Source organism: Heliconius melpomene, chromosome 17 (genome assembly GCF_056956725.1).
Source record: "Heliconius melpomene rosina isolate 202511_hmr_F chromosome 17, ASM5695672v1, whole genome shotgun sequence".
In the NCBI taxonomy this organism is placed as follows: domain Eukaryota; kingdom Metazoa; phylum Arthropoda; class Insecta; order Lepidoptera; family Nymphalidae; genus Heliconius; species Heliconius melpomene.
Window position 1 is genome coordinate 6,108,287 of NC_140405.1, and position 10,097 is coordinate 6,118,383.

General features: G+C 34.3%; 2 protein-coding genes across 2 annotated transcripts; one reads left to right on the plus strand and one right to left on the minus strand.

The window, feature by feature from the left end:
* Positions 1–216: 216 nt before the first annotated feature.
* mRpS6 (mitochondrial ribosomal protein S6) lies at positions 217–933 on the plus strand. The gene has a single exon (XM_085200019.1). It carries the CDS (start codon positions 412–414, stop codon positions 862–864), a length of 453 nt encoding a protein of 150 aa, XP_085056145.1. The 5' UTR covers positions 217–411; the 3' UTR covers positions 865–933.
* A 921-nt stretch (positions 934–1,854) lies between these two features.
* Positions 1,855–9,790, minus strand: LOC146530006 (BBSome complex member BBS7-like). Its single transcript, XM_085200020.1, has 15 exons — positions 9,665–9,790; positions 9,471–9,594; positions 8,574–8,688; positions 8,364–8,493; positions 8,054–8,247; positions 7,673–7,853; positions 7,276–7,448; positions 6,870–6,987; positions 6,442–6,582; positions 5,978–6,207; positions 5,558–5,716; positions 4,929–5,038; positions 4,717–4,819; positions 4,506–4,630; positions 1,855–2,066 (listed from the first exon to the last, which is right to left on the minus strand). Exons 1-15 carry the CDS (start codon positions 9,764–9,766, stop codon positions 1,921–1,923), a joined length of 2,151 nt encoding a protein of 716 aa, XP_085056146.1. The 5' UTR covers positions 9,767–9,790; the 3' UTR covers positions 1,855–1,920.
* Between the last annotated feature and the right edge of the window lie 307 nt (positions 9,791–10,097).

A 10,097-nucleotide genomic window follows, 5' to 3' on the forward strand; every position in this document is an offset into this window, starting at 1 on the left:
CTTTTGAATATAAATTTGAACATTTGCTTTTTTAATGTTATATATGTAAGGTTATAAAAACGGTTAGCTTATAATCTTACTCGTCAAACTATGAAATTATTCTCGCACAAAAAATATGAAAATTGAAATAATATTTGATAGCTACCATATTTAATGTACCGTACCGTATTTGTTCGATACAATAATACCTATATATTATCTACATCAAATGTCAAATAAGCATGGTTATACAAATTACAAAATCTATTCATTTCTATTACCATCAATTACCAATTTAGCATTTCACTTCTGTCGTGCTTTTGTCTGTGGCTGTCATTCTCGCACTCGTTACATTGTTACATTCTGTTGCTAATAGTATTTTTGTGTGTTCGCTCTAATTATCCTATTACATCAATATAATAAGACAATAAAATGCCCACTTACGAATTAGCTATGATGGTGCGTGCCATGCCAAAACCTGAATTGAAAACAACGTTAAAGCGAATATCGCACGTAATTTTTAACACAGGGGGGATCATAAGAAATATCGAAAATCTAGGTTTTAGAGCTATGCCCTTTAAAACCAGTGCCCACGGATTGGTACACAGAGAAGCTAATTATTTCATTTTCAAAATAGATTCAGCACCAAAATCAGTTTCCGAGTTAAAAGAAGAATATGCCAGAGATGTAGATATAATACGACAAAGAATGTTTAAAGTTCAAGAAAATTCTGAACACACATGTACTCTTGAAGAGGAACTTAAACCTCCGGCCTATAGGGAAGAAGTTCAGAATATGATTGAAATTGGTAAAACTCAAGTAAATCGCTTTACATACAAATTTAAATATAATTCAGGTCTTGATTACTATCCCTTCCAAAAATGAAATAAATACTGCTTGTTTAATTTTTAGATTTATTGTAAATATAGTGTATAATAAATAGTTTCAACATTATTCCTACTTTTATTATAAATTACATTTTATTGACAAATTGATATTTCAAAATAGGCCAAATAAATTGTCTTGTTTTTACAATATTAACTGAAATTTTGTATTTTACTTTTGAAAGAAAATGTTTAAAAAGAAATTTCTTATTTATTTAGTTACTTTGTTTTAGTTTCATGCTGCATACTGCTTGCAGGATTTGATTTTGATTGTGCTTTAACCTAGTGTTCATCAGAAAACCTAGTAATTTATTACATTATGAGATCCTAATAATTTATGCCCACATTTAAGACACTTCTGTGGAACTCAATAACCGAATGTCTGGTACTTGTGACCAAGTCTGTTCTCCACTGATTTACAAAATTAAATGATAATGTTTATTTGCAGATATAATTATTTTTCAAATTCAAAATAATAAAATGCAATTTTGATAAATAATGTTAAACTTCCTTGATTATAGCTTCGTACTAATCTTTTTGTGTCTTATAGAGAAACTTCGCTCCTACTTCTACCACATACAAATTAATTCTAAACCTATTTATGATCAGTGAGTAGGTATTATTTTTCATCCAGCGAATTAATTTACCTACCACATAGAGCTTTCACAAAAACTAGCACAGTCTGGTAAAGTTGAATTTCTCAGTAGTTAAAATGTTGCTGCCTGGTTAACCTGACACTAAGAACTAATTATTTATACATTTTCAATTAATTATTTTTGAGTTACATGATCAAAGATTATCCATATAAACATATACCTATATGATAATTGCTTGTAAACTGATGAAGATTTCATTCTTCAGACAAAAATGATGTAAAAACAGTTTTCGTACTAATATTGTCTGAGTATAAACGAGATGGTAACTTGTAAATACAAGAATTTAATATAATTGTACCTCTTTAGGAGTTAAGATTATTTATAGAAACAAAATATAATTCATAAATCTTTTTAATTTTCATTACGTCTACTTAGTTCACTGTTCACATGAACATTCATTGTTATTTGTTTTTTAATGTTAAAATTTGCTCCACTTCATCAGCTTGACAAAACTTCAAGGCTACTTTTAGTTTATCCATATCATTCCCATAACTATTACTATTAAGGAATTGCATATGCCAGTCTATATACCATTTTTCAATAGTGCCTGAAAAGTCAAAAGAAATGGTTTACATTTTGTGATAATATACAAACTTATCTTAATTATCTTCTTTTTTAGGTTCACAACGTAATGACCTTCTGTATTGTTTTATAATTTTTAATGAAGTAAGTAATCACTTCACGCATTATGTTCTATTTTAAGAGTCTACAGTTTTAAATCATTTCATATTCGTAGGTATATGAAATTACATTGCATTTTTTTTTTTTTCGAACATGTGGATAATGCTGTTAGCCCTATTGGCTTTTACAGCGACACCGGTTGGGTAGGGAAGAGGGTACTCTGTCCCTGAAGAAATGCAAGCACTAAGTGGCTGCCTGTGAGGAAGTCGACTGTAAGGGCGCCCCCTGCGGGACTCGAACCTCGGCTTGCGGCCGTCGAGCGGACTGGGATTTTACCTATGCTAAGCAAACCAGCCGCGACATGAAGTCGCGACTGGGGACAAATTAGACTACTCTAAGGGAGCTAACGGTCCCTAACCGCTGGGCCCGACCGCGCCGAGACGCGACCGAGCCGTTGAATAAGCTGGACTTCGTCGTCGATTCCGTCGACGACGGTGTTTGTGTCGTGTGTGAGTAGTGTGTTTCCTACCTACATACGGGGCATTCGCTATAGTAACGGCGTCATCGGAGTCTAAAAGGACGCTGCGCGGGCGTCTACGTCTAGGGAGTGCGTTAGGGATGTAATCACACGCATTAACGATGAGGGGATTCGCGTGCGAGCCTGCGCGCTCAAAGTAGCGCTTCGCTAAACGTTTGCAGTGCTCGTAAATCGATTCCAGTTCAAAGTCTCTATGTAGGTCGACGTTACGCACGAACCAGGGACAACCTGATGCGATACGTAAGAATTTATTTTGTACCTTTTGCATGGGATCTAGCTTAGTGTGCGCGAACGCTACATAAGCATAAGAGAGGACGGGTCTTATACAAGTTTTGTATAGTGTCAGCTTATTTCTAAGTGACATTTTACTACGCTTGTTTATGAGATAGTATAATCTATTAAGAATGAATTTAGCTTTGTTGCAAGCTTTCGTGACGTGGGGTTTGAAGGAGAGTTTAGAGTCTAATGTGACACCTAGATATTTGACCTCTTTTTCCCAGGGAATGGCTTTATCTAATAGATAGATGGTAGAGATTTGCTCTGAACGAGCGCGAGGGAAGAGTATCGCTTTACTCTTCTCTGGATTAACCTCGATTCTCCATTGGCGGAACCACACACCAAGTACGCGGGCCGCTTTCTGAAGTCGATCGGCTATTATGCGTGTGTTACGCGAAGAAGTGTATAGGGCGGTATCATCGGCGTACATAGCCAAGTGTACATCCCTGGTACGAGGTATGTCTCTTGTGTACAGCGCGTATAACATAGGAGAAAGGGTTGAACCCTGGGGGACGCCTGCGCGGAGGAGGCGGGGGGAGGAGAGAGTTCCTTCTACTTTATAGCGGAAGTATCTATTTGACAGAAAATCTTGCAGGATGCGCACGAGACAGTCTGGCAAGCCAGAGCGCCGCAGCTTGAAAATCAAGCCGTTATGCCAGACCTTGTCAAAGGCTTTCGCTACGTCGAGAAAAATAGCGGCAGTATGTCTGCGGTAGGAATTTTTTACTTTATATTGAGCTATGTGCTCTACCACGCGATGGACTTCGTGGATGGCGGAATGTTTCTTTCTGAAACCGAATTGCTCTTTGATGAGCAGAGATTTGGCCTCTACCACCTCGGAGAGTCTAATGAGAATGATTCTCTCATAAATTTTTCCTAAGCAGCTGAGAAGGCTGATAGGTCTATAGCTAGAGGGCATATTCCGCGGCTTGTTAGGTTTCGGTATACCTATGACAATGGCTTCCTTCCACTCGTCGGGGAAGGTGCACGACATGAGAAGGGAATTAAAAATAATGACCAATAGAGATAAGAACTGAGCCGGAAGGGACTTAAGTGTTCTATTAGACAATTTATCGGGCCCCGGGGCCTTCCTATCTTTGAGATTTTTGATGATGTCTTTGACCTCGTCTTCCGAGGTGGGGCGGAGCGATTCTCCTTGCGGGGGCGTCAGCGCCCATTCTGCGACCGCGGAATCCACGCGCGCATATTACATTGCATACTTATTCTCCTAATATAGAAATAATGTAGGGTAAACGATGGGTTCGTTTACCCTACATTATTTGAATACCCTACATGATGAGAATGATTTTTTATTTTTTTATATTAAGTTACATTTTTATATGTAAAATTGCGTATTTCCCAACTTCGCCGCTCTTAAACCATATCAAATACAAATTTGGACCCACTAAATCCAACCATATTCATAGCGTAGATCATTATCAAGTGTCGTCCAAAAACAACGCTACAAAGGTTTTGAAATTATCTCTTCTAAATTGTATAAAACATTTTAATATGCAATAAAGTCTAGACAATATAAATTATTGAAAGTACCTTTGAGTACGTCGAAAACTGTTTCTTCATCACTTTCGTCTGAAGTTATCAATATATTTCGATAATCTTCACACAATGTGTGCTGTGTTTCATCATTTATTATATTCATATCTAGATCTAAAGAACTGGAAATAGAGTTTCGATATATAATACAACATTTATTCGTTATACTGCTGTATTTGTTGGATTGTTTATAACAAAGGTTATTTACCTTAGAGCTTTCCTTATTTCCGACTGTTTTTTTTTTTTATATTCATTTTGTAATCTTTCGCGCAAATGTTGAAATGAAATCAAGCAAGCATTTTCGGGAATGTCTTTAACGAAATAAAAAAAAACCGTGTTTACTTTACTTTTTATACAGTTGTTCTAAGAAGTTACAATCTTGTATGCCAAGTAGGTATTTATATCTACATAAGTACTTACCGCAAGAAATATTGACCCGTATACTTCTTTTAATACAGCAGTTTGAAATAACTGACTTGATTACAATTATTGTTGATATGTTGTCGGATTTAAAAGTTGCTGAACCGCGTCTGTTGTGACATATATAAAAAAAATGTACTTATTTTAAAAAGCAAGCGTGCGCTTAGCGTGAATGAAGTTCTAAGAAGCCTACCCTTAATATCATTAAAGTAATTGAAGTTAAATGTTTTATGTTGTCTTCTTAATAAAGTAAATTTCAGCTTCACGCTGTATCCCGCACACAGCAACTGCAGAGTAAGCAGAGGGAACCTAGTTTAAGTCTGTTCCACACTCTCATCCAAATTCTGGAGGCATTGCGTTTTAAGTGGCGGTACTCAACGCCACGCTTTGCCTCATCCACAGTGAAGAAATGAAAATATAAATTTAAATAAATATTCCATTTCCTCGAGCTTTGATCGAACCCACAACCAGCGTTTACAGTTAAACTTTCTGCCCCTGCGCCACGACTGGCTTCATAAAGAACTTAATAAATAATTAATTATTTTGTTCACCAAATACTCAATAAGTAAGCTTTGAAATTCATTGAAGTTCAGTTAGAAAAATAATAAATGACTTACTCAAGTACTTACTGGTATTTACAAATAAGAAACGTCCCTAAAGTGGAATGGGAACGGGCAAAGGCAATATTACTCGACGGTCGCGGTAATTCCCCTGGTAATATTTCGGCTAACCATGACGACATTTCGGCAACCGAAAAACCACCTGATATATGGACTTCACACCATGACCTCCGGAAAAATATTAAGACATTTTACACTTTAGCGTGGAAAACAAGTGCATTTATTGTTATTAAAAAACCTTGACAATATTAGTAACAAAAACTGTATTCAAACTAACAGCTAAGTATTGACTATTCACTGGCGCGTATATATTTTTTAATTTTTTAATTATTTTATCATTATTTGAACGGAACGGAGTGTCTTAACACTAGGTTCCCTCTGCCTACCCTGATGTGTGCGGGATACAGCGTGAAGCTGATTCTAACTTACCTTTTGGCATTTTCCACTTCGACATTTTCATATTTAGAATAATGTGGTAAAATTGCCAAATGAAATTTAATTAATCTCGCCACTCTTGGAGATCCAGTTGGTAAAATATATATTAAAACCCAAGTGCCCTCCATCTTTGTCTCAACAGAAACAATTCGAATACGTAGCCAAAGGCGTCTTGTTCCCACTTGGCAGCGAATGGTAGCTAATAGCTCTGCATTATTTGATCCCTGTAAAATTGTAGTAAGAAATATACATAATATATTAAGAAAACATTCGTAAATTGTAAAGTGGAATAAGCCTTTAAATATCCGGAAATATTTTATTTTATGAAGTTCGTTAGGTAACATGTAACTAGGTATTATTATTTATATTATAGGTACTCTTTAACTCCATAACCGAATATGAATGTTTATTAAAAGATGAATACCTAAGCTAATTTTATATAATAAGAATTGTTGTACCTGTTGTGCACATGTGCTAAGTACCGCTGCACTATCTGTTTGTATTTCAAGTTTGCAATCACAATAAATAAATAACATGTCCAAAGGTACACCAGAAATTATTTTTGCTTCTTGCCATGCGTTTTGACCGGCACCTGAAAGCTAACAAACGATATTGTGTCGGATTTGAATTTGATTCTTTATTATAATTGTATGGAATTATAATTGCTGTATCAAGGCGATCTCTGCTTTATAAAAAATCATCAACGTGTAATAACTGAGGAAGCCCGTTGCTTCGACGCTTTCACCATATAGGTAGGTAGGTAATCCTACTACCTAAACTAAAATTCGATAGTGAGTTTAATAGTTTTTCAGTCCTCAACATGTTTGTATGTATTTATAAAATTTAAAAAAGGTTAACAAAATAAGACACACATAATTTTACTTACCTCATATTCAATGTCCAGAAGAGGGGGTGCTGATACACCTCCAAATAAGGAACGCGTGTTTTTTTGATATTTTTCTCGTTCGTGGGCCGTTTGCTTTTCTAAACGAGCAATTTCTGTCCTATATATAGTAAATTTACTTAATTTTATCAACAAATGCAACTTATTCAAGACTAGTGGGTAAGTAGGTATATGTTTTCTCTTCTAGATATTTAATAACCTTGTTACCAAAAGGCCTCTTCATGTCCCAAACTACTTATTTTAATTTGATGGATCAAAACATTTAAAAAGTAATAAAACAAAATAATTTTCAAAAGACAAACTGGTTGTCTTTGTCTGTGTCTGCGCTTTGTCTATGAATGTGCCCATTAATCGCTCTGTAGGTACAATAAACCATAAAATAACTTACTCCAGTTTTGACCGCCTTAAAGCCAACGCCTCATTAGATACATTAGTTAAGGTAGAGACTAATTTACGTGATCTTAAGCCAAAGATTCTTCCTGAAAATGTTGAGACTAGTACTTCTGGCTCCTCAGACCCAATGTAACCGCCCCCCACTGATGTCACAGGATCACCAGAAAACTAAAATCGTTTCATTTTCGTCATAACTGTGGTATGTCAAACATATCGTAACAAATTTTAAGATGAATATGTAAATAAAAACATAATACTATCATTAAAAAGTGTAAATGTAGATACTTATAAAGGTACCTATACACGAGTAAATGCAATATTGAAAGTAGGTAGGTACTTATATAATATACTAAAACTTAAATTTAAAAGATATGGTAACAATAAAATCTTACGTAGGTAAACTTGAGTCTCAGTTTTTCAAAAAAATTATCGGTGTTAACCAGGTAAAGCTGAATAGAGCCATCATTTCGTCCAACAGCAAGATGAGTACCGAAGCTATTTATAAACCAACCAATGCACATTACTGATCCCAAGCCGTGTCCATTTACCAAACATTTGTACGATAGATTTGTTCTGAAGCAAATAAATGTAAGACAAAGTAGGTAGGTACATTATTGAGTTCCACGGCCCCACAGGTTAACGTGAAAGTAAAGTAACTAATGTAAAGAAAGGGCAAAGAAAGAAAGAATGTATGTAAATAACAAGTTAGCTTATTCTAACGCTTACTTATCTATTAATTAGCGGATGATGCAAGATAATAAAAAATAACTTACTTTTCCTGAAATATAAGTCCTATAGATCCATCAGCTGCACCATAAAAAGTACACACATCAGTAGTATGTGAGGTGAGTGGTACAATAATCCGCATGGGGCCAGCGGATATATGAGTTCGCATTTGTACTTGCCCATTTTCGATTATTATAGCCTCCTTATTTGCTGTTATTACTAGTATTCTAACACGAGTATTCTAAAAAGAGGCAGAATTGATAGAGGGTTTGAAGTTTTATATAAAATATTAAACACAAAAAATATCACTTATTTAAATATGAGAACCATGGTGTTATGGAAGTATGGGGTACATACGTTTGGTGTTGCAAAAGCTACCGCATCCAACACTCTGTCATCGCATATGTAAGAATACAATTCTTGCAAGTCTCTATAGAACGTTACAGTTCTTCCACAGCATAATATTAAATCGCTGCCTAGCACGCATCTAAGGATAACAATACTATTAAACTATAAATAATTAGTTGATATGTCATAAATTATATCTTATTAAAAATATATAATTACATAGACGTGATTGTTTCTGAAACGCAGGTTTCGATGCTTAGAAATACTTTTCCTTTTCTAGTGTAACCTTTAACTTCATTGCCCGAAGCAGCAAATATTTTATCAGCATTTGTCCCTTAATAAAATAAGAAAAAAAGTGAAATCTTTAGGTATGCAATGCATTGAAAACGCTTTTAGCTAATCATTCAAACATTTGATCTTCAATATAAGTAATTGTTGATCTTGAACCGAGTCATCGGTCATCTAATTTGGTCATACCAATTGTAAACAGTCTTTAGAGTTATCACATTATCATAACTTGAAACGTAAAACTAAATTTTATGATAAGCGGTGTCCAAAATCCGCCAAATATATAAAATATACTCTCACTCTTCTGGCGTTGGAAATTATTAGACAAGTCACAGTTTACTCAAATTTGCTACACATCTTTATAAACCTGACTATATAATGTATTTCTTTATACAGCAATTCTTGGTGTGAGAAAATCATTCACTGTATTTTTGATCACTGTCAACAATTTTATAAATATATATTTAATAAATATTCTATATATAGTTCAAGCGGGCGAAGCCGCGTGTGCCCGCTAGTAAATGAATAAAGTCTTAAATTTAAGCTTAGATTTAAATCAACGGTCCCTACATAATTAAATGAAATGCATATTATGTATTTGATACATATTTTTAAATAGTTTTGCGGACTATTCGGCGCCCCTTTGGGTGTACCGCGTGGGCATATAGAACCCCTACCCACCCCCCTCACTAAACCACTGTATAATTGTTGACTAACTTAAAATATTAATAAACATAATTACGTTAAATAAATAAATCAAATCTTGTTATAAATTAAAATATAGGTATATTAGGATTAAGTGTTAAAACAATCCTTATAATAATTTACCAATAAACGAAGGAAGCTGAACAGATGTAATAGGTTTTCCTGGTAATGTTTTAAATTGTACTACTGGTTCTTCATCTTTTATACTTAAGCATTGTAGCACCCCATTCTTGTCTCCAATTGCAAACTGTAAATAATTAATAATGTGCAATGAAAATTTATATAATTTTGTTAAATTATTGGAAATAATAACATGCCTTTTGTTGTATTTTTTGTTCAGTAGCTGGTAAAATTTTTATTGCATCCGGATAAGTTATACCACATAGGGTATAATCAATTCGACCTAAATCGTAATCCATTTTCGAAGATAAAATTATTTACATAAGAAAAACTAAATAAGCAGCGTGTTTAGCTTTCGGTGTATCCAATAGTAACTGAATTTAAACACATCGACATCTATTAAAATACATTTAGTTGTTTTGACAAACTCCTTGACTGTTCCAAGATTAATATTAATATCTTTAATTCGATTTTTTTATTATATTTATTACGGTATCAATACTTTTTATAATATCTATATTGTTTACTTATATTATTCAGTGCAAGAACCTAAGGCCCAACTCTATAGAGAAAAAAAAACAGTACTCTAGTGATGCGCTGTACTTAACAGAAATTATTGATAATAATCGA

Coding starts and splice junctions, on each gene's coding strand:
- mRpS6 (XM_085200019.1), top strand. CDS start 412: ATGCCCACTTACGAATTAGCTATGATGGTGCGTGCCATGCCAAAACCT.
- LOC146530006 (XM_085200020.1), bottom strand. CDS start 9,766: ATGGATTACGATTTAGGTCGAATTGATTATACCCTATGTGGTATAACT. Junction 8,248..8,363: donor TAGCTTTTGCAACACCAAAC/GTATGTACCCCA, acceptor GCCTCTTTTTAG/AATACTCGTGTTAGAATACT. Junction 5,039..5,557: donor TTTCTTATTTGTAAATACCA/GTAAGTACTTGA, acceptor ATGTCACAACAG/ACGCGGTTCAGCAACTTTTA.